Source organism: Punctularia strigosozonata (genome assembly GCF_000264995.1).
Source record: "Punctularia strigosozonata HHB-11173 SS5 unplaced genomic scaffold PUNSTscaffold_10, whole genome shotgun sequence".
NCBI classification, from domain to species: domain Eukaryota; kingdom Fungi; phylum Basidiomycota; class Agaricomycetes; order Corticiales; family Punctulariaceae; genus Punctularia; species Punctularia strigosozonata.
Genome location: NW_006767442.1, coordinates 479,302 through 502,141, shown reverse-complemented (window position 1 = coordinate 502,141; position 22,840 = coordinate 479,302). Strand labels below are relative to the sequence as shown.

General features: G+C 55.1%; 9 protein-coding genes across 9 annotated transcripts; 4 read left to right on the top strand and 5 right to left on the bottom strand.

The window, feature by feature from the left end:
• The first annotated feature begins 121 nt into the window (after positions 1-121).
• PUNSTDRAFT_53962 (uncharacterized protein) lies at positions 122-2,709 on the top strand. The gene is made up of 7 exons (XM_007385942.1): positions 122-206; positions 261-293; positions 343-626; positions 710-847; positions 900-1,044; positions 1,105-1,166; positions 1,221-2,709. The coding sequence occupies exons 4-7, from the start codon at positions 836-838 to the stop codon at positions 2,652-2,654; spliced, it is 1,653 nt and encodes a 550-aa protein (XP_007386004.1). The 5' UTR covers positions 122-206; positions 261-293; positions 343-626; positions 710-835; the 3' UTR covers positions 2,655-2,709.
• A 101-nt stretch (positions 2,710-2,810) lies between these two features.
• On the bottom strand, positions 2,811-5,316 carry PUNSTDRAFT_53961 (homeobox-domain-containing protein). The gene is made up of 4 exons (XM_007385941.1): positions 4,405-5,316; positions 4,281-4,352; positions 4,213-4,224; positions 2,811-4,162 (listed from the first exon to the last, which is right to left on the bottom strand). The coding sequence occupies exons 1-4, from the start codon at positions 4,582-4,584 to the stop codon at positions 3,101-3,103; spliced, it is 1,326 nt and encodes a 441-aa protein (XP_007386003.1). The 5' UTR covers positions 4,585-5,316; the 3' UTR covers positions 2,811-3,100.
• Positions 5,317-6,022: 706 nt separating this feature from the next.
• On the top strand, positions 6,023-6,707 carry PUNSTDRAFT_53960 (uncharacterized protein). The gene is made up of 3 exons (XM_007385940.1): positions 6,023-6,294; positions 6,386-6,503; positions 6,562-6,707. Exons 1-2 carry the CDS (start codon positions 6,155-6,157, stop codon positions 6,501-6,503), a joined length of 258 nt encoding a protein of 85 aa, XP_007386002.1. The 5' UTR covers positions 6,023-6,154; the 3' UTR covers positions 6,562-6,707.
• Positions 6,708-9,486: 2,779 nt separating this feature from the next.
• On the top strand, positions 9,487-12,031 carry PUNSTDRAFT_46008 (uncharacterized protein; the record flags this gene model as incomplete). Its single annotated transcript, XM_007385939.1, has 6 exons — positions 9,487-9,734; positions 9,788-9,932; positions 9,987-10,476; positions 10,531-10,620; positions 10,671-11,230; positions 11,282-12,031. The coding sequence occupies 6 exons, from the start codon at positions 9,487-9,489 to the stop codon at positions 12,029-12,031; spliced, it is 2,283 nt and encodes a 760-aa protein (XP_007386001.1).
• Positions 12,032-12,326: 295 nt separating this feature from the next.
• Positions 12,327-13,088, bottom strand: PUNSTDRAFT_136375 (uncharacterized protein; the record flags this gene model as incomplete). The annotated part of the gene is made up of 1 exon (XM_007385938.1): positions 12,327-13,088. One exon carries the CDS (start codon positions 13,086-13,088, stop codon positions 12,327-12,329), a length of 762 nt encoding a protein of 253 aa, XP_007386000.1.
• Positions 13,089-13,682: 594 nt separating this feature from the next.
• Positions 13,683-15,595, bottom strand: PUNSTDRAFT_127275 (alpha-1,2-mannosyltransferase). Its single transcript, XM_007385937.1, has 6 exons — positions 15,363-15,595; positions 14,973-15,313; positions 14,767-14,916; positions 14,500-14,714; positions 14,024-14,452; positions 13,683-13,961 (listed from the first exon to the last, which is right to left on the bottom strand). The coding sequence occupies exons 1-6, from the start codon at positions 15,405-15,407 to the stop codon at positions 13,912-13,914; spliced, it is 1,230 nt and encodes a 409-aa protein (XP_007385999.1). The 5' UTR covers positions 15,408-15,595; the 3' UTR covers positions 13,683-13,911.
• A 3,019-nt stretch (positions 15,596-18,614) lies between these two features.
• On the top strand, positions 18,615-19,969 carry PUNSTDRAFT_90152 (glycosyltransferase family 15 protein; the record flags this gene model as incomplete). The annotated part of the gene is made up of 4 exons (XM_007385936.1): positions 18,615-18,659; positions 18,715-19,031; positions 19,088-19,824; positions 19,883-19,969. The coding sequence occupies 4 exons, from the start codon at positions 18,615-18,617 to the stop codon at positions 19,933-19,935; spliced, it is 1,152 nt and encodes a 383-aa protein (XP_007385998.1). The 3' UTR covers positions 19,936-19,969.
• Positions 19,970-19,976: 7 nt separating this feature from the next.
• Positions 19,977-21,172, bottom strand: PUNSTDRAFT_53955 (magnesium-dependent phosphatase-1). The gene is made up of 9 exons (XM_007385935.1): positions 21,122-21,172; positions 21,031-21,061; positions 20,965-20,970; positions 20,866-20,911; positions 20,692-20,799; positions 20,524-20,630; positions 20,401-20,462; positions 20,291-20,336; positions 19,977-20,233 (listed from the first exon to the last, which is right to left on the bottom strand). Exons 1-9 carry the CDS (start codon positions 21,164-21,166, stop codon positions 20,106-20,108), a joined length of 579 nt encoding a protein of 192 aa, XP_007385997.1. The 5' UTR covers positions 21,167-21,172; the 3' UTR covers positions 19,977-20,105.
• Positions 21,173-21,208: 36 nt separating this feature from the next.
• Positions 21,209-22,086, bottom strand: PUNSTDRAFT_121701 (uncharacterized protein). The gene is made up of 3 exons (XM_007385934.1): positions 21,831-22,086; positions 21,455-21,769; positions 21,209-21,396 (listed from the first exon to the last, which is right to left on the bottom strand). Exons 1-2 carry the CDS (start codon positions 22,012-22,014, stop codon positions 21,474-21,476), a joined length of 480 nt encoding a protein of 159 aa, XP_007385996.1. The 5' UTR covers positions 22,015-22,086; the 3' UTR covers positions 21,209-21,396; positions 21,455-21,473.
• Positions 22,087-22,840: the final 754 nt, after the last annotated feature.

Sequence of the window (22,840 nt, the reverse complement as noted above, 5' to 3'; positions counted from 1 at the left end):
GCCCAGTGGAATGCCGTCCGGACCTCCTACCAAACGACTACGGTTGGACTCTCTGCCTTCGCCGGTTCAAGAAGATAAAACAAATGACTCTGCTACACCAACCACTCGCGAGGCCTCAGAAGTCCCGGTTGAAGACGAGGGCGACCATTGCAGCATATGTTTGCAAACCGTAGAAGATCGGACCGTGTTACCCCGATGCTCTCATGGTAAGAGGACTCTATCAGGTTGATAGCACCTCGAATTGACTAAGTGACACGCAGAATTTTGCTTCGACTGTATCCTCGTGTGGACTGGTATGATATGATGTGATGCGTCAATGTGTCTAGACTGACCTTCTGATAGAGCAGTCCAGGAGATGCCCTTTATGCTCGCAGGACATTGGGGAATACCTTATTCATCGCATCCGCTCGAAGTATGACTACCAAAAGCACTACTTGCATACGCTGCGCACTTCTCCGCGACCCGTCCCTCTGTTATCTCACAACGCATCCCGTGGTGGAAGTCGGCGAAGACGTCGCGTTGAATGGGGAAGAAGAGAGCGTCGCGACCGTGAACGAGAAGAGGACCAGTTGGAGCGCGCCATCAGCAAACGCCGCTGGATCTATGAACACAACTTGTATGCTAAGGTTAGGTTAGGCGTTATCGCTGAGCAGCCAGCGTACGTTGGTCTCCTCTTGGAGCGTCTCGCTTATGACTCCCACTTCTGTAGCACGTTGCATCCAACACGTTTACACGGTACAAGGCATATCCGACACCGGCCCAGTTCGCTGCTTCTCCAGACTACATCAGCCGCGCAACCGCATTCATCAGACGCGAGTTGCGCGTATGGCCCAATATGGACGTGGAGGTCCGTGTTCCCTGCTTACCCATTGGCCACCGGACTAATGAGCCTCGTGAAGTTTTTGACCACGTTCATACTGTCGCTAATGAAGTCCATTGACATTCGCTCCGAGTCGGCAGTCAAGTTGCTTGCCGAGTTCCTCGACATGGATACACCCTATGTCGTCGGCGCTAGGCACACAAATGCGGAACACTTTGCTCACGGTACGTCACGTCTTGAGCGTTATTGAATGACAACCTAGTGATGACGATTTTACCTACAAGAACTCTATTCATATATCCGCTCGCCTTACCGCGATCTGTATGTATACGACGATGTCGTTCAGGTGTGTCAGTTCTTCCCTTTCTTGCTGTCATCGCGAATTCACCCGTTGCTCTAGTACGACGTGTCGGAGGAGGTACCGCCACCTCCGGTCCATCAGGCAAGAAGTTCAAGGTGGCAGCATGAGCCTGAGCCAGGACCCTCCCGCCGGCTCGGCTATTTGAGTCCGCGTGTTCGCGATGACTATGAGAGTCCGCGGGCACGTTCCACAGGGGAAAGCCCGCTCAGGTCCCCCGCGTCCTCAATATCATCGCGTGAGCGATCCAGAGATAGTCTACGCCATTATCGACGGAGTTCTATTAGCGGAGGACGTGTGTGCCAGGGCAAGGCTCGTGGATACGACGACGAACATGAGGATCAGCGACTTGCTCGTGAATACGGACTCGACGAACGGACTCCCGGAGAAGAGAGTCAGCGTGCAAGGACGAGAGCAAGGAGCAGGAGCAGGTCCAGACCTTCGGCATCACGCGACTGCCCTGAGCAGCGTGTTCCTCGTGAGCCGGAAAATCACGACACCCCAATCGTCACCGCTCGCGACAAGGGCAAGCACCGTGCAACGGAGGCACCACAAGCAGAGGTAGGTGCAAGCCCCAACGACGGAGTGCCTGTGGGATCTTTACCTACACCCTCCCTTCACTCCACGCCGAACGAACCGTCACCCAAGGTAGCACATGGGAACCCGGCTCCTCGCACGAGACCATTTCGCCTCAAGGACCTCGTGCAAGCACATCTTGGAACGGCCCCGGCCATATCGCGTACAACGAGGAGTAAAACGTCTTCGCTCCAACGGGCGGTGAGCGATACTGCTACTGAACCTTCCATTACACCTCAGTCGCACGCACCTTCATCTGCGCCCGTCGATGAGACCGAAACCTCCCCCCACCGCTCCGAGTCGACCCTGACTACCAAAGGAGCAGCGGGCGTTTCGGCTTCGCTTTCGGCCCCGCAGATAATGGCACGCACCCGCGCCCGCCTCGCGGCGCTGCGAAATGAGTCTGTCGCTGGCGTACAGCCATCCGCTTACTCTCAGAAGCCGGAAGATACGTCATCTCAGAGCCATGAAGGGCCTGATCATCCTTTCGGAAATCCTCCCACGGACGAAAGCGGAGACACATCAGTCAATCCTGCCTCCAAATCTGTGGATATGGCGCGTCGCCGCCTCCTGAACAAGCTCGTACGGGAAAAGCGAGACCTGCGTTCATCTGTCCATACCGGGTTATCGCCCCCCGCGACGAGCGCCCTGACGGAAGGCAATCAAGGGGATAGCAGCGGGATTGGCGAGGGAAACGAAACCGGCGATGCATCTGCTGCCATGGAGGCGAGGTTGCGAAACGAAGCGCTGTTGCATGTCCGCTTAGCTGCGGAGAAGCGCGTTGCCGCGAGTGCAGGCAGAGCGGGGCAGACTCACGTCAACGGGTTTCAGGGCTCTTCAGCGCTTGCCGGGTCCAGAGAAGAAGCACTGAAAGCAAGGTTACATGAACGACGAAGATGATTATACATTTGGGTCTAACCGCGGATCCGGTAATAGTTACTACACTTGGAGTACTACTATGGAATGTTGCACAGACAATGGAAAACCAAACCGCGAATAGGAATATGTAGTATCGTAGAAGCGATATTAGTTCCGCGCGAAGCGGGGTAAGATGAGGCGATTATATCGATCGAATGAGATCATGGATGTGCGTCCGCGACGAGACAGGAGCGCAAGTAAAGGAGGAAGCAGTAGGAGAGTGCGAACAAACGAAAGCGAGTGGATGATTATAGTGCCGCCTAGTCGCAAGGACGGGATTACGAGGGAGAACCCTGTCCTATGATACGTATCAGAGTCGTGAAAAGAGCGTGGAGGAGTCGATCAAGTCATTGAAAGAGGGCGTGCGTCCCGGTTGATGCCACGGGAATTAATCTTGGGGTCTCTAAGGAAGGGGTGTAGTTGGCGTTTCAGTCGTCCTCTTCTTCTTCGTTGTCGTCGTCGATGTCATCTGAGGGATGCTCTAACGCAGGGAGGGTAAGGCGCCTTGTGTACGAAGTGGAGGCTTCGGGCTCCGTACGCGAACTGGCGATGGGATCGTAACGGTGAACCGAGCGCGGTTGACGGACTGCGAGCGATAGGCCGTGCTCCGGATCGCCTTCGTCGGGATTGTGGGGTGCGTAGCTCAACGCTCCTGGAAACCCGGATCGTCCGCGCAGAGGCGCCGTGAGAGATTGTCCGCGTCCGTACCCTGAGGATGTGGATGGCCGTCCACGAGAGGGGGAGTTGTCATGTGACCTAGCCTGGCGGGGAAACGTGAACGCGGACGTGAAGGCCGTATGGTCCCAGATGGGGTTCGGTTGCAGAGTGAACGGCGGAGGAATGGGCGCAAACGAGGGTGAGCGGTCGCTATACTGCGAGCCCGCAGGCGACTCGGGCGAGGTCGGCGTAGCTGGTGCCCTCGAAGGATCGGCATAGCCAGTGGGCGGTGCCGAGAAGCTGCCCCTGCGCCCAGTATTCTCGTAGCGCAGCGGTGGAAGCACTAAGGCTGGATCAGTGTCCGAAGCGTAACCTGCGTAGCGACCGCGTTGCGCCCATGCGGTTTCGTACGGGGACCACCTCGTCAGAGGTGAACGCCCAAATGAGGATTCGTACGATGAGGAGTCGGAACCATGATGGAGGCTGGGCAGCGATCCGGAGGGTCCGGGAGGACGAATGCTAAGGGCAGGGAGCGCAGATCTCCCACCCGTGCTGCCGGGTACGCCAGGACCTGAAAGTGGCATTCCCGGCGCAGTCAATCCTCCAGGCTCAGGCAACATGATCACGGTCGGCAGCCCGCTAGGAAGGGCACCCTCCGCGGAAGGCGGCGGCCCAGGATAGCCAAAGCGCCTCTCACGGAGGCCTAGTTCGGGATCGGCACCGGCCGCCTCAGGATCCATGGGGGGTGCATTGGTGAAAGGTCCGTATTGCGGCGGTTGATTTGATGAAGCCGTCCCTTGACTACGAGGCCTCTTAGCCTTCTGACGCTGGTTCTGCACAGCGAAATCAGAGCCCAGCCATGCGGATGCAGATTTATACTCACTTGGAACCAGATCTGCACATAACTCGCGTCAAGATGGAGATCCGGATACCGCCATACGGAGTGCTTACCTGTACTTTCCGTGCGCTGAGCCCGATGGATCTGCCTACCTCTTCACGCATAGCCGTGGTGGGAAAGCGAGACTGAATCTCGTCAATACGCGGTTAACGCAGGCACGGAAACGGAGATGCCCACCTGAGAAAAGAGGGCGTTGAGAACGGAGGACTGATACGGCGTCAGAAGCATGCGAGTCCGCTTCTTCTTGGCGGGCGGCTCTCCCATGACGGGCTGTTCGAATCGTTGGACGACGGCTGGCTCCTCCGTGTCTGCTAGATCGTCTCGCGACGAGGAGCTGGACGGGCTCCGCATGCGCATTCTCAGGGGGGCTTCGGAGAGCGATATCTGCTGCTCTCCAGGGTATGGTGCGGCGGTGGATCGCTGGTGATAGCTTGGTTCTGGTGCGTCGGCGCGCGCAGAGGAGGGCTGGGGTTCGTGGACGGGATCGAGGGGGCGGTAGCCCGATCGGTGTGCTTGCTCTGAATGCGACTCCGATGGGGGCGGAGCGGGGATCGAGCTCGTTGAGAGTCGTGAGGTCGTCGGGGACCGTGAAGCAGGCGTGTTGACGCGTAGTGTGTGTGGAGTATTAGGCGTCGGGGTAGTGGAACCAGAACCAGACATGCGAGCGAGAGGTTTATAAAATTAAGGTATATAGCAGCCAAAGAGCGGGAGGAGAAGCGCCTCAGGTGGACATCGAAAACGAGCGAGGACGTGGGGGAAGAAGAAGGGGGAGGGGAACGCAGCCGGGTCGAGGAGCGCGAATTGAATGAGGCTCCGATATGCGGATGGACCGGTCGGATTCGCACATATTTGCAAGATTTGTCCCTCGATACCCGAGATTTACCAGGACGCGTCTTTCTGCGTGGAACCGGGCTTGGAAGGGAACGTGGAAAGGGATTGCTGAATGAGGAGGAGGGGTCGGTCACCTCGGCAGGGCAGCGCGGTGGTGAGATGGATGATGCAGCGCGCCGGCGTCGAGTGCAGGTCCAGAGCGACTCGCGTTGCCAGTCCGCCGTAGCAGCGTTGCAACCGTCGCGAGCTCTGGCGGACGCTGGGGGCAACCATCGTGCGAATCTGACATCGCGTCGCGCTAAGCCCTTCCGCGGTGAGAAGCCGGCATCCCCCGTGACCGTCCCGACCCAAAGCGCCGCCCCTGCTCCTCGTCGTCCTCGACGGACGCGCGCGATCGCTATGGCATCGCAATATACGTCCATATCGATAATTGAAGAACGAGCGCAACCCACCCCGCCCGTTCCCATATGATCCGTAGCATGGCCAAAACCATGTCGACCGTCAGAGCCATCTCTGCGTGCTTTGCACACGTCGAAGCCGCGCAGGACGATCGCAGCGGATAAGGTGCAGTAAGTGGCGCGTAAATTTTCGCTCCATCTCCCAAATGAACGCAGACATCGTACGCAAAACCATGTCTGGAGAAGAATCACGCTCACGGCACGGCACACAACGTTCATATCATAACGCTTTACCACGGCCAGGGTGGTGTAATGATTTTGCTCGTTATGTCAGGCAGCCGGTCTTCTTAACGCCGTCTGCAAACAATAGGAAAGAAGCGGGGCGTACCCGCGCAAGACCAGATTAGCCGTGCGATGGCCAGCATATGAAAATGGCAAGAGATATTCCACGTGGGCCGTCGAGAAAAGAATGCTTTTGGATCGTGCCTGACCTGTGAGGAGCAAGAAGACGCTGGGCATCGACAAATCAGGAATTCGACTGAGTCACTGAAATCACCGCAGCGAACGTGGCAAGCCCATCCGATAGTACCCCGTTCATTTTTGCTCGCCCGGGAATATGGTAGAGGGTGTGTGCTACTCTTCAGGGGTGGAACCGACTCAGCTTTGGTCGATCGCATATGAATGTGGTCAGACGATCCATGACGCTCGTATCTCGCAGGGCAGGGTCCGGCCAGGTCTGGCCAATACGCCGCGTGACCATAGAGACGAGTTGCTACGATATGCCGCACGCTGCGCGGGCTTACGTTCCGCGACAGCACGGCGTCGACAATTTTTTGCGGTCGCCAGAGGGCACTGCATGGCGCGTATGAGCTATCGACCGTACGTTACATTTTCCCAGCGGGTCCAGGAACTCACCATCCTATTTCGAGGGCGCGAACTTCTCGAGGCTTCTTGCAAGGTCTGTGTGACAGCGTCCTGATTAAGGAATTAGAGGATTCAATCAAACGATTGCGCGCGGATTGGTCCCGTCATTATGGAACGCCTTGAATGAATGCCGTATTCTTGAGTTCGAGGGACTGAATGGGGGTCGGATGATGACTCTCACCGCTGAGAAATTGCCGGCGCTGCCGTTAAACCAAGACGTCCGTTGCTGCTTGGAGAAATGCCCGCATATCTTCGCAGATGATATGATCTCATGTGCCGCGGATGTCCTGAGCTAAGCCGAGGATGTGCACCTCGATAGTGGCGCGGTAGAAGCGTCTCGCATGGTGGGGCTTGGTGCAGAACGCCACTACACTGCTCTGCATCTGGTGTGCAATCTTAAGCATCTCCCCACGTGGGCCGGCATTGTGTGTGCAAATAATGACTTCATACCGATGACATGGATATTCAGTCCCGGACGTCTCTCCGCATTGTGAACCTGAAACTCGAACGCACCAAAAACGTGGTGGTTTCCGAGGTTCTGCCATGCAAGAATGTAGATGATTGAGAAGCACACGCACGAGCGTGGCAGTATCTTCACGCGGGCGTACAGAAATGCCGATGGGTCCGCCAGTGGTCCGGAAGTAAACGAGGCGATTGCCCTCTAGGTGAGGGTGGTAAGAACAAATCAAGATCCGAGGACCTTCGGCGTATAGCAGGCTATCGCATTTCTCGCCTGCAAGATACACAACACGAGTGCCGAAGCAGAGGCGTGTACGGTGTGCAATCTCGGGTGCTATTTGCGTGGCGCCTAATGTACAAGGTTCCCTGGAACATTGCATTAAAAATGAAGCTTAACAATAGCCTCGGGAGATACTGACGATCCGAGGACTAGGCCGCAGCCGTCAACTTGCGACGGCGTCACAAATACAAGCGAGGACGACAACCTCAACCGACGAAACGCGGGCATGCTGGCTCACGTTGCGCAGCTGGAGACGAACCAAATTTAGACTGCCGTTTGCCTCAGCCCAAAGACGTAATAGGAAGCGCCCGAACTGGGAGAGAATGTAAGCCGATCACACGTCGAGCTTGAGCCCACATCTCGGTTAGCATCCCCTCGTACAGCTGGATGCACCAGGTCATGTTCATAGACATTCACATGAGTCGGTGTCAGTAGTAGTGGCACCAGCACTCGCGACTCCGTCTCCGGCGAATATTGGAACAGCGTTTACTCACCGGGAGAACCCAAATCAGGTAAATTTCGAATTAAGCGATTGTAGAAGTGAACAGTCGCGAAGCAACCTGGCTACCGTGGGTCCAAGCTCAGACACAACTCGACTCTCGGGGAGCTTCGGGGCAGGACGAACGCCGTAGCAAGTGCCTACATCCGAGCCCCAGCATGCAGATGCAGATGAATGAATGATAGTTCTTCAATGATCCAGGGCACCTGCGAAAGAAGTGACGTTACTCGCACGTCGCTCGGAATGAACCGGAATAAACGAACGAATTTGCGGTGACCTCGGTATTGGTGCCTTTCTATGCACATAGTGGAGCATGATCAAGACTGCCTCGTGCCTTGGTGGCCGTAGATCGAAGCCGAGTTGCGGCCATGCGGCCATAGCTGCAGGAAGGTAGGTTCGGGGTTGAAGCAAGGCGACAATGAAGCTTGGCGAAGCAGCGGTTGCGGTTCTTGAACAGAACTTTGCGACAGGTAGAGAGCCACCACCTGTCTGCTGGCGTTTTGCGGCGATGGATAACCGGCGGCAGACCTCGCAGCGACTATGCGGCGTCACGACTTCTGTCTCGGGTTTGAATGAGGGAATACCAGCGGCAATAAGACGTCTATATCTTGTCACCCTCCTCGGATATAATGGCGAATCTCCTTGTGATGCCTTGATGATTGACAGCTTGGGAGATCTATCGGAGCCCGCGATATGTTGAACCTCGGATATGAATGTTGACAGCGGTGCTGGGTAATTGTGCTAAACATCCTCGGAACGCACATAAAGCATCGTGATAGAGGAAATCCTACGATCATCGAGTCAGTGGTTGTATTTGGGTCATACTAAGGTGCCCTCACGACGCACCTTATTAGTTGTGATAGGGTTTCCAGAGCAAATGCTTCAACGCGAGAACCCTATACTATATAATCTTGAGCCGCGTTCCTTCCAAAGGACTGTCTTTTGTCCGTTAGGTCGTCACAATCTTCGGTAGTCATGAGACCGACAAACCACTCGCAGTCTCATCGTTCCGCATAAAACCCTAGATCATTCTCACTCAGGGTTGTCGTGACGTCTGCGCAGTGCCAGGCGGAGCAGAGCAGGCCGAAGCATGATTGCGCGGACAATCTTAACTGCGGTTCTGTTCGGGCCCAATTCTGGGGTATTCCTGGGGCAAGGTAACATCGATGCTCAGCCACACCCGCGGAACGGTATTCATCTATGATATTTCTGCAGAAGCTACATTAATCTTTACGGAGTCGGCTTGAACTAAGACTTACCCGGCAATTGGTCCATGTCTTATCTGGAGGAAGTGGCGCGTCGATCGCATGTAGACTCGTTACTGCTGCCGAATGCGAGATGTCCCAAATAACTTGCTTCAAGCTCCTGCGATGGTCGGACGGCGTTGGGCCTGGACCTAATCCAGCCCTGACTACTGTGAGCGTCTCAACCGTGACATCCCGCCTTTCACCGAAGAACGAGTATCTTCGTTGGCAGCCCGCCATCAACCAAAGTAGGTCAAGAGATCTGGGTTCCTCCATGTGTTCCGCAATATATTGTGTGGTACAAATGCATTACGATGCATCCTACTAACCTGAGGATTGGAGCCAGAAATTGTGCGGTCAAGAGACTGGCGCTGAAACGAGCACACTCCCTTCATCCCGGGCATGCATGCCTTGATCAACTGTTAACCTATCCGACCAAAAAGAATTTGAGTTATGATCAGGTATGGCCTGCATTCAGCGCGATTTGCAAGGACTTCATTTCGGTAAAACGGCAAGTCATGGTCAAGGTCGAAACTCAAGAACTTCAGCCACATCCTAGTTCACACGCAATAAGCTGACTAATGGTGCGGGTGCTACACGTTTGCTCGTGACGCCTCGGAGTCGATGGACAATTCGTCGTTTTACGCGAATGATCAGCTTTCATACTCTCCAGATCCCTCTCAGTCCAACCAAGCCAGCTCCTCCAAACTCAAGCTCATTCTTCCACCACTTAAGGGTGGCAAACTAGGGAAAGGAGGCAAAAAGGCTAGGAAGGGGTCGTTGGTTCAAGATGTTACCCCGAAAGCACCCAGGGCGGTCAAGCTGAAGCCTCTCAAAGAGGTTCTGACGCGCATAATAACCCAGATAAAGAAGTGGGTTTGATACATTACACAACCCTCTGGAGCTTGGCTCACCCTGATCTTAGGAAAGACGATTATGCGTTCTTTCTGCAACCAGTTGACGTTGCAGCAGTACCAGGATATGCGGATCTCATCAAACACCCGATGGACCTAGGCACAATCTCACATAAAGTTAGTCGCGGGAAGTACCGCACCCTTGAAGAGTTCAAGGTAAGCTGTACTGCCATCTACTGGTTATAGCGTATGTTCATTAGTTGTTTATAGGCAGACTTCCAGCTTGTGACAACGAACGCTAAAACCTTCAACCCACCTGGGACAATATACCACTCTGAAGCCGAACGCATCGAGAACTACGGCCTAGATCAGATCAACAGGGCCAGCACGACCGTCATCGAATATGAGACCGACTGGAATCTAGACATCGAGGGGGATGGGGAGCCTCAGGACATGATGGACGACGAGGACGACACTGCTACAGGGCGCGCAAGCGACGATGGACTCACGCGCGAGACCCGTTCCCCATCCGTTGTCTCGACCCCTATGATGGGCGGGACGACGAGCCGACCTCAGAGGATCCAGATGGCGCACTCTACACAGTCCCAAAATCAGCCGCTCAAGGAACAACCTACGATTGGATCGAGTATAGCTGCCGGGCTTGATGAAGATGGACATCTACCGGGTTACAGGGACGGTTTAGATGCCTTTCCTCCGGGCTCGGATTTTGCTCAGCTCATGTCTGCCCTGAGACGCCATGGTCCGCATATATTCTTACCCCACCATTCCATCCTTACTGAATCTTGCACTGTAGGCAAGAGATACAAGACCAAGAAAGAACGCCTCCGCATTGAGAAGGATGGCCTTCCTCATCTGCCTGACGGCAGTCTCGACTACTGGAACAGTAATATCCGACTACATTTCAACTCTGCTGTTTACTGATATCTTGTGTAGTCGAGGACCCCTTCACCTTGTTCACGGACCTCGTTCCAGAACCGTTTTCGGTGCCGGATCTCGTCCCCCTCTTTCCAACGTCCATAGATTCCCCACCCGAGCAGACGTTACCCATTCCGACGCTTCTCCCTCCATCACACGCCGTTCCTCCCATAGAAGTCTTTCAGAAGCCCGGAAAGCGCAAACACTGGACGATACATCGCGGTGGATCGCGAAGGCACAAAGATACTACTGAACCGGAGGAGACGAGTCAAGCTATACTTCGATTTAGACCGCCAGAGCATACGGACTTTGGGGTGATGGCGGAACTGCCCATGCAGCTGGCGGAGGAGACGGGCGTAGATCCGAAGGCTTTGAAGAGCCAGGAGTCATTGCTGCAGACTTTACGGGACAGCCTTGCGCGGAGCCAAGGGACGCCAGAAACGTCTAGCAACCATGGCTCTTGGAGTCCGACAACATCCCATCAAGCCGAGGGGTACATCCGTGATGTTGTGTATGGCGGTCCTGATGGATACGCGTATATGAGAAGCCTAGCAGAATTTGTTGGAGATGCGCCAGTGGTGCGTACGATATGTCGCGCCCTACCTCCAAGCTCAACTTTTCTTCGGTAGGATGGAAGACCATACGCTCTCGGCATGCCGTTGTCGCAATGGGTAGAAAAGAGCATTGTTGATCCGTTGACGAATGGCCACCATGGAATCCTGCGCGAGGTTTCCGATCTCCTTTTGCGCGATATAAATCCACATGGTTCCTCCAGCGTGGAGATCCAGCTGGCGCGGTCCCTAATCCTCTACCCCCGACTGTTTGAACAATTGCTCGCTCTGCGAACTCTGGCCGCCGAGCGTATCGACATGGCTGCGCTTATCCGCTCACCCGACGAGCTCATCGTGTCAGCCAAAGAGTGGGTTGGGAAAGCATATATTCAAGCCCAGATGAACGATGCCGGATCGCAGGCGAAACCAAGTAATGATGAAACATCTCACAACGAGGCGCCCATATCTGACGGTAAATTTGTAGTCATCGATGGACCTAAAGTACTGGAGTACACGCTCCAATGGGTTGCGCAGAAGATGACGGAGCGCCTGCGACGCAAGGTTGGTATCTCCAACGTTAAGAAGGAAGACACCGATGGAGATGTGCAGATGGGGGACGCACCCACGATCGGGAAGAGCGACGTACCCGCCGACACTGCGTCCGAAGACCCCGAAATACGGAAATTGCGCATCAACCTGCTCGCACTCGCGCAATATGCGCCACTCGACCAGATCGCGCAAATACCCGAATCGCTGGTCCCTGCTCAGCTGCGCAACTTCGTCCCTACGGTTGCTGAGCCCAGCGCCCCGCCTGACGGTCCCACATAAGATGCCTTCTCACCCGTATTTTAGTTCAGGGAGCAACGCTGGGTATTGTATGTACAGTATATGGAGACAGCATTGAATTCGAACACGGTCACCTAATAAGCCAAAACGTATGGTAGTGTTTCCGTAACGAACACGCCGGAATGCAGGAGGGATTACAATGACTGGATGCCCAAGAGGATGCAAACATTGTACAGAGAGCAAGGTCAGAACCATCATGTGAGTGTAACAGTACAAGTTTGGAAGCAGAGGAGATGTCTGTGCATGAAAAGTGACGAAAATCAGGCAAGTCGGTGATTCACCAGTAGATCTGCGGCCGCGCAGCGCGCCCGAGCGCGTCCTCTATACGCGCGGCCCATGCCTGCATATGCGACGGCATGTGCATATACGGCTGGTACATGGGTTGGCAATATCGCAGGAGGTAGGATTGCAGGAGCTGGGGCGTGACTTGGAGGTGCGGGAGCCGCACCTTCGCCATGCGCAATATGGCGGCAATGTCAGCCGGGTCGTTTTTTTGATAGCGCACGAGTTTGAGCGCGATGGCCCAGAGCCAAGGGACGGCGATGAGACGGAGCCCAGGGGCCGCGAACACGGTCATCGTCTCTTTCATCCCGGGCGCTTTCGTGTGGTAACCGACAGTTTCGCATGGCCGACCATACATGCTACGGTTCGCAGCACGGATAACGCTCTCGGTCAGCAGTCGTCGTCGGGTGACGAGATCGCAGACGTACTCGACCTGAACCGGTAACGCGACATCGGGATCAGAATTCATCCAATCCGGCCCGAGGTTATAGCTTTGCGCAGTGGCCGCGATGCACAGCTTGAGGCGCTGTGTGGCGTCGGGCAAGTGTGCCCACTCGCTGGCGAAGGTGCGGTGGATGTAGTCGACGTCCTGCGTCGACCGACGGGTACCTTGCAGGTAGGGGTGGAGGACCATCACACAACCACCGTGTACGGCGAGGGTAACGGTTCGCCCGAACATGACGAGCAGACGGGCGGCGAGGTCGGACAGGACCACGAGCAGGACTTCCCGGGTCAGAGGTACCTTGTTGTTGGCCATGGAGAGGAAAGAATAAGACGAGAGATGGAGGCGAGGTGAGAGGTGAGAGGTGAGAGGTGAGAGGTCGGTCGGACAACGAGGAAGGTTATGTGCTAGGGCGGATCAGGCACATGCGGACAATCAGGAGCGCGGGACGACTGCCTGGCAAGTTGATTTGTAGAGCTTGGTTGGCTATCCCGGCAAACCTTCACTTCTCGGGAGGTGTAACCGGAGGTTCTGAGCACGGAGAACACAGCTTTCCGCCGAAACTGGGAACAAACATGCAGTCCCTAATCAAACGGCTTTGTTCCAAGGCCAGTGCCAGGTGCCAGACGAGCCAATATGTCCAGTAAACCAGCAATGCGATCCAACCAGAGGCCCGTGCGGGCTCAGATGGGTATTTATGAAGCGCGGAAGCAAGTGTTGCAGCGCTATTCCGCGGGCTGTGTTGCCAGGGCGCCCTTCCGGTTATAGAAGACCCACTCCGGAGAGATGGACGGCGCGCCGGGTTGGCCCCGGCTGATGTTGGCTATGCGTCAACTAAGCATGCTGCGAAATGACGGGCTGTTTCTTTATGTACAGTCACCTCCGAGTCGCCGACGTCGTTGCAGATGCAATGATGAAATATGCGATCACTACAATACATGAGGGTATGCGATCAAGAAAGCATGCAGCGGAAGTCTGCCAAAGATGTCACTAGAAAGCAGCTACAGCAACGCATATGAATGGCCAACAGGCGCTGGTATGCACGGCAATGGCCTATGTGAGTATTACGTACCGATCATTATTACAGAAGATGTCTATCGTTCGATGGCAAACTGTGTTGATTGGCGTTGTATGCGGTCTATGATGTGACTGCCTCCCACTTGCGCATGCATGAGTATCCGTCGTAATCTGCCATGGCGATGCCAATCAGCCCCCCGAGGACCCACAAGCCAGGAAGACGCCGAACTCACCGAAGCTCCTCCCCTGGTCACAGGAACAGTGCCTCTTCTTCCATGTCGTCTCGTCTTTCGGGCAGTGCGTGTACGGGTTGTGCTCGTATCCGATCTCGTCGAAGAAATGGACCTGGTCCTTTTGTTGGAACAGCGCCACGGCGATGCTGTGGACCGGTGCGTCGCCCCATCGTTCGTAGTAGAACCCGCCGGCCTTCTCAAGGTAGTCGAAGTAGGCCTCGTACGCAGGCGAGCGCCAGAAGTTCATGTCGGCGATCTCGAAGTTAGACCAGAAGTGGCAGAGGTTGTAGGTATCGCCGTTGTTGTCCGATAGGAAGCCCATCAAATTGTCGCGAGCGACGTATTGGGGATTCTCCTTGATGAAATTCTTGGTAGTTTCCCATAATGTCGGGATAGTCTTGTCGAACTCGTACATGGTGATCGTGAACGCTATGCAAACTCAGGACAAGTTCTATAGTGCATACTGTCAGGCTTACCGTAGGTCTTGTTGTTGTCTTCCATGAATCGGAAGGGATCAAAGTCGATATCGCAGTGGAAGTGAACGTCGGGTCTGTTGAGGATTACCTCGTCAAAGTTCATACGTGGAAGCGTCTGAAAGGGAACGTACTCGACACGCCAGTACCATCGGTACTTTTGCAGGGCAGCTTGCCTGTAAAAGAACCCTGAGTTGAAGCGGCACATATTACGATATCTAGAGGGCCAGTGAGGACGATGAAATTGATGCAAAATCGTGTAGCACGCACGATACGCTCCCGCCGTAGATGACGCTCTCTTCGACAAGCTTGTTCCTTCCTGCTTCGGCCTTGGATTCGTCAATCCATTCGGGTTGGAACCAGTCATCATGCGGTATCGTAATGAATTCCGCTGGGGAGCTCAGCAGGACAGATACACGCCTGCGAACGAAAGATCGTCAGCTGTGCAGACCTTCCTACCAACGCCAACAGCTCACTTCTTGAAATCTTCTGTGAATGGTTCCTCGTTCATGAACGTCCAAGGATAACCGAACTTGCGATTGAATCGGTCTTCCAGCTCTCGTACGCTCTTGATCACACTGTCCGTATCGCTATTCCGGGCCAGCATCAAGATTGTCGCGTTCATTCGTGGGGTAGACACGGGAAGCAATTCGCCGGTCTTTGCGTCGATTTTGGCATCGATATAATAGTCGTCTGGTACCGCTTTCGGCGGGTCCTTGTGGCCAGATATTGAGGGCCATTGGGAGGCGAGTTTAGATAGGGAGGTAGCCCGACCGTATTCTTCGTGCGTAACACTTAGCAAGGAATGCAACGCGACCTGTGGACAGATAAGTCATGGAGTCTACGAAGAGCCTTTGTTCGCGTACGATGATGAGAGCAACCGCGAGGATGTATCGTGTCGTCGTGTTCATTTTGGCGGTGAGCCTCGGGTAGAAAGACTGAAGTCGAAAGACGCGTTCGACGAGCGGCGTTCCCTAGATCGGGGTGCAGACCCCGTTTTGCTGTGAAGAGCTATGTATTACGACCGAAGTCCGATCCGTCGGCGGAAGCCTCGTTAGGAGCAACTCTTCGTCGTCGTCCCGGCCGATGGGCAGCGTAGTCGTGGCGTAGAGTAAAGTCGAAGGTTATATTAAACAGGTGGGCAAAGGTGGCCTTGGGTTGCGTCAGGCGCCGCTCCCCGGCCGCCCATACGGACAAGGCGATGACGGCGCTGTCAGGCATGTCCCGAGAAGTGTCCCTAAAATATCCGCTGGCCTCTGAGAAAGTCTGAGAACCGCGCAATCTGCCTTCTTCTTTCGGTCATGCCTCGTTCCCAGCAGATCGGCCGCAGTTAACTCTACCACCTTCAGTGCTCTACAGCTTTCGTCACTGCTCGTGATACCAAGCTCTCTCATCGCTACAGCTCGGAACGGACGATTAGAACCAAAGGCTCGTAAAGCGCTTGTTCGGCCATACTGAGGCTTGTTCGGCCATACTGAGGCTTGTTCGGCCATACTGAGGCTTCAAGCTACCGTCCTTTAGCGGGACAGTTCCGAGAATGCCACCCGAGCGGTCACTTGTCAACCGAGGCGCAGGTGAAACCCCTGTTACTATGCGCATGTTCGTGAAACCCGACTCGGAGGATCTGATATCAGGCGTTCGGATCGACTCGCCGCTTGCGCCCGCAGTGTTGCTGGTAAAGTTCCACCTGAACTTTGACACGACACGTCCGCTCAGGCGAGAATGTAGGGTCTTTGCGTTCGTAGACTATCGAGTAAGGGTCCGGCGCAGATAAACCTACCACATCATGCACTAATTCGGCGACGTAGAAACAACCAGCTGGCGGCGGACTTCACCTGAGGTGCAGTCGTAGTAGCGCATTTGCATCGATGATTCGTACGAACACATATCGAGGGCATCAGAGGGAACATGGATGACCGTACCTGGCAACCATATATCACCTCCGGAATGCTCCCAGGCGTGAACTTTCCCATTCCTCACGTATATTGTACCGTCTGCACGTCCGATGGAGGGCGATTATATGGCGACTGGGTTCGGGATCTTCTAGGATATACATACATACTACTTTGAGCTGTTGTTATAACGTCGGTATGAAGTCCGATTGCGACAGCTGACCGTGGAAGTTGACCGTGGAACCGAGAGCAACAAAGAGCAACAAGATCGCAGGCTGTCGTCGCTTAATATGACGTCACAGAGCTACATCAAAAGCCAAGATTCGTTAAATATCATGAGCGAGACGCACATGCGTATATGATCCATATTTACACACAGAACGAAGCCATACATCTGCCACGGTAAAGCAACAGGGCGTCGAGGAGACTTTGGCGAATCATTCTGTCATTTGCTCAGGCCCAGGGCACGCTATCGATTCGGCCACGAATTGCAAGAGGAATGCTTGGAGACAAGTCAAGCCCATTTGCGATGAAGTAGACGAACGAGTATTTGTCGAATCTCGATCGCTGACGAGGGACGCGGATTCCACGCGGGAGCATCTTTCCGCCGATTTACTGGTTACAAGCCATGCTACATGATCCTGAGTATTAGTCAAGTGAAGTCCGCTGAGCTGAGTGGAAAGGTTGGGAAGCGGTCAGGATCTTCCATATAAGCGTTTGTGAACAGCGCATTGACACGGCAAGGACTCGGACCGGGTTGCGAGCGGGAGAAGGCCACCAGAACCAAAGCACTTATGTATGATGGCCGTTGATAGCGGAGGTAGGCCGTGTATGTCATTACTTATCGCGGTACCGAGCCTCCGCGCAAAGGCATAAGCTTTGGGACATGTTCCAGGCAGACTGTGGCGAAGATAGGAAGCGCATACGCATGCGGTCTCCAGTTCGAAATGGCAGGTCAGATGTCCTCCTGTTGAACGTTGAACAACGGTGGATGCGCAGACGCCGAGATGTTGCTTGGTCTAGGATTCAACTCGGTACCGCCTCTAATATGGGGGTCGATGCCATAATTTCAATACATGGAACACCGGCATCATGGCCTGATATTCTCATGCTTTGCAAGACTCCCGGCAAGAACGGAAATGGCTCTAGGAGAGCAGCGAATATGTGGTCCCAACAGAGTGTATCTGCAGCACGGCGAAGTGGGGTGGAACTTTTACCATGCACTGCATTTTTTGGCGGGGCTCCTCCCACTGTGTCCCAGCTCGCCAAAGCGAGGCCTCGGGAACCGGCTGTTCCGGTATTGGGACCGCGCCGAGTAATCCTACCTACCTACCTACCTCGCGGACATCTTTGACCACTGCGGAGAACTTTTACCACCTGCAGATACACTCTAATACGCGGTAGCGCTGATCGCGGCGTGACGCCGAAAGCGTCCGTCAAAAGACTGTCTATCTTGTGCAGCGGCTGGCGTTGCCTGCGAGATTCGTGGAGGTTTGGAGGTTCGTACACGGGGGGCAACAGCGAGTAGTTGGGCGGGGGCCGGGAACGAACGTGGGCGGCTTCCGGCGCAGATTCAGGGGCCCACCCCTGAATTTCCGCTGCCTGGCTGTGGAGCGAACCTGCAGTGCAATGGTATCCAGAGGTGGTGGCAGTCGATCAATGTTGTTGGGCGCGTCGCTGGCGGTTGATGCGAACGGGCGCTTCAGAGGGCGCATTGATCCCAATCCACCCCACAAATCTCCAGGCGGGGTCGCGGAGGGTCGCGGGGGGCGGGGGCGGGCAGAGCATCCGGGGTCCTGGTATGTAGCTAAATTTAGCCTCCAGTGGTCTCAACGTCATTGTGTCGCGCGCCGCTATTTCCGTTGCAACCTTCACCCGCTCTGGAAATTGGAATGCGGGTGGCCGTTACGGCGCCCAGCGCAGATATGGCGCGGACCCGGGCTGCGCAGAATCCATACAGCAGCTTGTTCAAAACGAGCCCGGCGCGCTCGTCGTCTCGTCAGAAATCCCCGGTCGTGTTCGACGACGATCGCGACACCAGCGCCCCCCGCTTTGTTCGGTTGCAAAATCCAGGGTGCGCGACCACCCCGTTTGATAAAGAAGTCGGCGGTGTCCTGTGCTAGGGCGACGCTGGTCTTTACATAGACGTCACCCTTCCATATACGTGTACGCCCATCTCAGCTCCTCCCACCCTTCACCGTCAACGTTGGCGGCAGCCAGCTCAAGATGAACACCACTACCCGCTACGTCCTCATGACGGTGTTGCTTGTCGTACGTATCGTCGCCCTCTCAATCGTGGTTTGACTTGGTCTCACAACCGTTGTAGCTCGGCCTACATTCTATCCTCTCATTAACACACGAGGGCTACGGCAACGCTACGTCCATCGGCCATATCACGTCCAAAATATCTGGGTCGCCACGGATATCTCTTGCCGAGCAGGAGACCGTGTCGACAACGTTCGGCGAGACCCAGGCGGACGGCTACCCGCCACGAGCGAACGCGACGTTGCTCATGCTCGCGCGCAACTCGGATCTGAATGGTGTGGTGCAGAGCGTGCGCGAGCTCGAGGATCGCTGGAACAGGAAACACAACTATCCTTGGGTCTTCCTCAATGAGGAAGAATTCTCGGACGAGTTCAAGAAGTATGTCTTGTCTGATCGTGTCCATATACACAAAGGGATGCTGACTTCGCTGTCAGACGAGTCTCCGTCCTCACAAACGCCCCAGTCTCTTTCGGCCTTATCCCACGCGAGTACTGGTTCCAGCCCGACTGGATCGACGAGGACAAGGCGAAAGCCGGTCGGGACGACCTCGTTGCCAACAACGTCATCTACGGTGGCTCCGTTCCTTACCGCAACATGTGCCGTTTCAACTCGGGCTTCTTCTACCGCCACCCGCTCCTGCAGCAATACAAGTGGTACTGGCGCGTCGAGCCCGACGTCCACTTCTTTTGCGATATCAACCACGATCCGTTCCATTACATGATCGAGCACAACAAGACGTACGGCTGGACGATCTCTATGTTCGAGTTCCAGAAGACGATCCCGACCCTATGGGGCAACGTCCTCGACTTCATGATGGAGTACCCGCACTACATCGCGGACAACAACGCGATGCGCTTCCTGTCCGACAACAATGGGAAAACGTACAACCTCTGCCACTTCTGGTCCAATTTCGAAATTGCCGACATGGACTTCTGGCGTAGCGAGGCTTACAGCACTTTCTTCGACTACTTGGACCAGAAGGGCGGCTTCTACTATGAGCGCTGGGGCGACGCGCCCGTGCATTCTATCGCCGCCGCGCTTTTCCTTCCCAAGGACAAACTTCACTTTTTCAACGAAATTGGATACTTCCACAATCCCTTCACGCACTGTCCCCGAGGCGAACAACCTTGGAAGGAAGGCCGATGCGCGTGCGATCAAAACACGAACTTTGGTACGTGCCATGTTTACTACGTTCGGTCACTCTCAGGCTGAGCATCGCTTTCACGCAGATTACAACCCATGGTCATCGTGCATGAACCGCTGGGACCGTTTATGGCGTTGACCCACACAGACAATCTCTTGCATTATATTCTATCCCCTCCCTTTGGTGTCGCCAGGCTGCGATTCATTGGCTAATGACTGTACGTGTAGACTGTATCAACTAGTATACCTCCAGCAATATCTATCTACCTGCAAACATCTATACGGAGGCACGATACCTGCGAATCCAATCTACTCCTCTGCAGACTGCCCAGCAGCATCTTCCACGACCAACTCGGGGTGCTGCTTGCGCCAGTCTGCCAAGCCGTGTTCGAACGTCCGGTCGTTCAGGCCGTCGCGGACGAGACAGAACGTCACCCCTGAGGATGCGCTCTTCAGTTAGTCCGTAGTTAGCGCGATGCTCCGACGATTCGTACCCAGGTTTGATACCTCGCGGTTCCGGCTTTCGTCGTCGAAAAAGAGCTGTGCAAATGTATGGTCAGTGGTTCAGCTGGGAGCACTCGCGAGAGGCCTGAATCGCCCGTACCATCTCAGCGTAGTCAATCCCAGTCCTCTCGTGCAGCTTCTTGAAGTGCGTGATCTTCGATCCTGTAAAGTAGGGTTGTGGAGTCCCTCACACGATGCAGATGCAATATGTTGGGTCCATTACCTGGGTATATCTCCATCTCGTCAAAGAACTGGATCGCCCTCGTCGGCGCGCCGTCCTTATCACCTGGTTTAGGAGGTACAAGGAGCAGGTCTAGCGCTTGGCGTGCTCTGGGGTGTCATGAACGTATGAGCGCCTGTTATCTAATTCTAATGGAATACGTTTGCCTACACTCGGGGAGCAGATGTGCGGGATGCGGCGGCGATGGTAACACCTGCGTCTCTCAAGCGGTGCAGGATCGAGGGCACGTCGCGGTAGAAGGCAATGGTTTCGCCATATCTGCGACGTGCCGTCAGTACGGCGGCGAGGACGGATGGAGGGACACGGTGGGGGAGGGGGGCGTACTTGTCCTTCACTTCGTTCAAGGCATTGCCGTTGCGCTTTAAGGGGGCTACGCGCAGACATTCAGAGCGAGGCTCAACAGGTGAGCAAGGAGAACATTACGAGTCACTGATCGCAGGATCCGGTATCAGCACGGTGAAGTTGATTCACCCTACAGTGCGCTCGCACCGTGAGTGTCAACCCAGAGATCCCAGAGGGTCTGTGGAATAAGGGTCGGTTCGTTCGTTCGCAGGCTTGAACGTTCGGGCTCTGCACGCACGTAGTCGAGATCGAAGGCGACGAGCTTCGGTAGTCGACTGGTCATTGTGCACTTATAGCTGCCAAAAATAAAAGGGCGATCGAGTCAACAGAACTGGTAAATAGTCAATGCTACGAAGTAGAAGAGCATCGTATCTATTACGTCATACAGGAAGTCTTTCGCCCGTACAGCAGGTACTGGTATCGGGCATTGTCACCAGAGATACGGTACATTGTTCACTCCCCCTCCTCAGCGCATCCCCAAATACAGTGTATAGATTCAACGGACCGCCTGTCCTATGAGTTGTTAGCCTATATGGCCATCGATCTATATACATCACGAGATTACACTTACCAATCATCAAGCAATGAGATCAGATGTATTCAAACGCGGTTGCGCCACCGCCTGGAACGGGGACCGTGACGGCATCGAAGTTCGTGCACGACTCGAAGTTCAGGAGAGGAACACGAGCGAAGACCAGGTAAGGGTAAGGGTCACCCCTCGGACAGGCGGAGAACGTCGTAGCATTGAACGAGGATGTGGAGAGCTGTCCGAGGCCTTCGTCGGATTCGATCGCCTCCCAGCTAAAACCGGTGAGCGTCGCGCCGTCCGGAATCACCGGGACGTGCGCCTGGGTGAAGCCGAGCTGACCATTGGACTGCACGAAGACTGTCGATATCGCACGTCGTGAGTATCACTTCAGGGAACCGGCGGCGCAGCGGATGCTCACCTGCCTGTCCTCCGGGAACCTCTACGTCAAGGCCCAGAGCCGGTTGACCTCCAACGAAGGCGGTGCTCGTTCCAGGCGCGCAATCCTCGGGAGGAATGGGCGAAGGGCAGAGCGAAGACGTTGGCGCGCCAATCCAGAGCGAACCGTTCGCAGCTGTGATGGGATGGAGATGGATGAACTCCATGCCGGGTGAAGTGGCGATTATACCAAACGGCGCAGGTGCCTGAGTGGCAACCAGGAGCGGAAGGATTGCGAGGGCGACCAGGTTCCGGAACATCTTTGCGTTGCAAGGTGGATGAGTTGCGGATAGTTGTTGTGCTGGTCCATCGCTCAATGCAGGGTTTTTATATAGTGTGCACCAGCGAGAATACCTGAGACTTTTGCGACGCCTTTCCCGCCGTTCGGCGGCACATGCCCGTACAGAAGGAAGAGGGCCTACGGTTTGAGCACGGAAGCCTTGCACATTCGACGTATGGCCCATGAGGGAGAGCTGTATCCTCAAGTGTATGAGACACTGTTTGACAGGTAAATCCCCCGGCGGGCTCGGATTGCCGGAAAGTTAATGGCACGTACGCATACCACCAAGGTACGTGAAAATCATCGGTATCGTCCAGCGAATTCCCGGCCCCTTCGCTTCAACTGGGTGCGGGACGGATTTCGGCCAGAAATGAGGAAGTACAGGATGTTCGTATTTTCGCACAGCCATGCCCTCAGGTACCCATTGAAGATTCGTCTTGCTGAGAGTATGTATGTAGTACATCAATGCGAGACAGCCAATGTCCATGTCGTTCAAGCTGAAGAGATGCAACGCGCAGCGGGCGGGAGTCAGTTTTCTCCGTTACTGCCGTCCTTGCTGGAAATCCGGGGAGATCGGGGAGTATGACGGGAAGTAACTGATCCCTGGGGCCTGAGGCCTGGGATGGAATGAGATGAAGGAGCGTTCGCGCGGAGTCGATCGGAGTTGTGTCGCTCGTTGAATGGCGTCCGCAGTGCAAATAGCGTTTCACTTC

Excerpts from the sequence above, each read along its gene's own strand:
- PUNSTDRAFT_53962 (XM_007385942.1), top strand. Across the intron at positions 1,045-1,104 it reads TGCGGAACACTTTGCTCACG|AACTCTATTCATATATCCGC; the intron begins GTACGTCACGTC and ends TTTACCTACAAG. Across the intron at positions 1,167-1,220 it reads TATACGACGATGTCGTTCAG|TACGACGTGTCGGAGGAGGT; the intron begins GTGTGTCAGTTC and ends CCGTTGCTCTAG.
- PUNSTDRAFT_53960 (XM_007385940.1), top strand. The coding sequence starts at position 6,155 with ATGACGCTCGTATCTCGCAGGGCAGGGTCCGGCCAGGTCTGGCCAATA. Across the intron at positions 6,295-6,385 it reads GGCGTCGACAATTTTTTGCG|GGCGCGAACTTCTCGAGGCT; the intron begins GTCGCCAGAGGG and ends TCCTATTTCGAG.
- PUNSTDRAFT_121701 (XM_007385934.1), bottom strand. The coding sequence starts at position 22,014 with ATGGAGTTCATCCATCTCCATCCCATCACAGCTGCGAACGGTTCGCTC. Across the intron at positions 21,770-21,830 it reads GGTTCCCGGAGGACAGGCAG|TCTTCGTGCAGTCCAATGGT; the intron begins GTGAGCATCCGC and ends CGATATCGACAG.
- PUNSTDRAFT_53961 (XM_007385941.1), bottom strand. The coding sequence starts at position 4,584 with ATGCGCATGCGGAGCCCGTCCAGCTCCTCGTCGCGAGACGATCTAGCA. Across the intron at positions 4,353-4,404 it reads TCAACGCCCTCTTTTCTCAG|TCTCGCTTTCCCACCACGGC; the intron begins GTGGGCATCTCC and ends GACGAGATTCAG.
- PUNSTDRAFT_53955 (XM_007385935.1), bottom strand. The coding sequence starts at position 21,166 with ATGACCAGTCGACTACCGAAGCTCGTCGCCTTCGATCTCGACTAC. Across the intron at positions 20,800-20,865 it reads TTGAACGAAGTGAAGGACAA|ATATGGCGAAACCATTGCCT; the intron begins GTACGCCCCCCT and ends GGCACGTCGCAG. Across the intron at positions 20,631-20,691 it reads CGCACATCTGCTCCCCGAGT|AGCACGCCAAGCGCTAGACC; the intron begins GTAGGCAAACGT and ends ATGACACCCCAG.
- PUNSTDRAFT_127275 (XM_007385937.1), bottom strand. The coding sequence starts at position 15,407 with ATGAACACGACGACACGATACATCCTCGCGGTTGCTCTCATCATC. Across the intron at positions 14,917-14,972 it reads TTCACAGAAGATTTCAAGAA|GCGTGTATCTGTCCTGCTGA; the intron begins GTGAGCTGTTGG and ends TTTCGTTCGCAG. Across the intron at positions 14,715-14,766 it reads ATCTACGGCGGGAGCGTATC|ATATCGTAATATGTGCCGCT; the intron begins GTGCGTGCTACA and ends CTGGCCCTCTAG.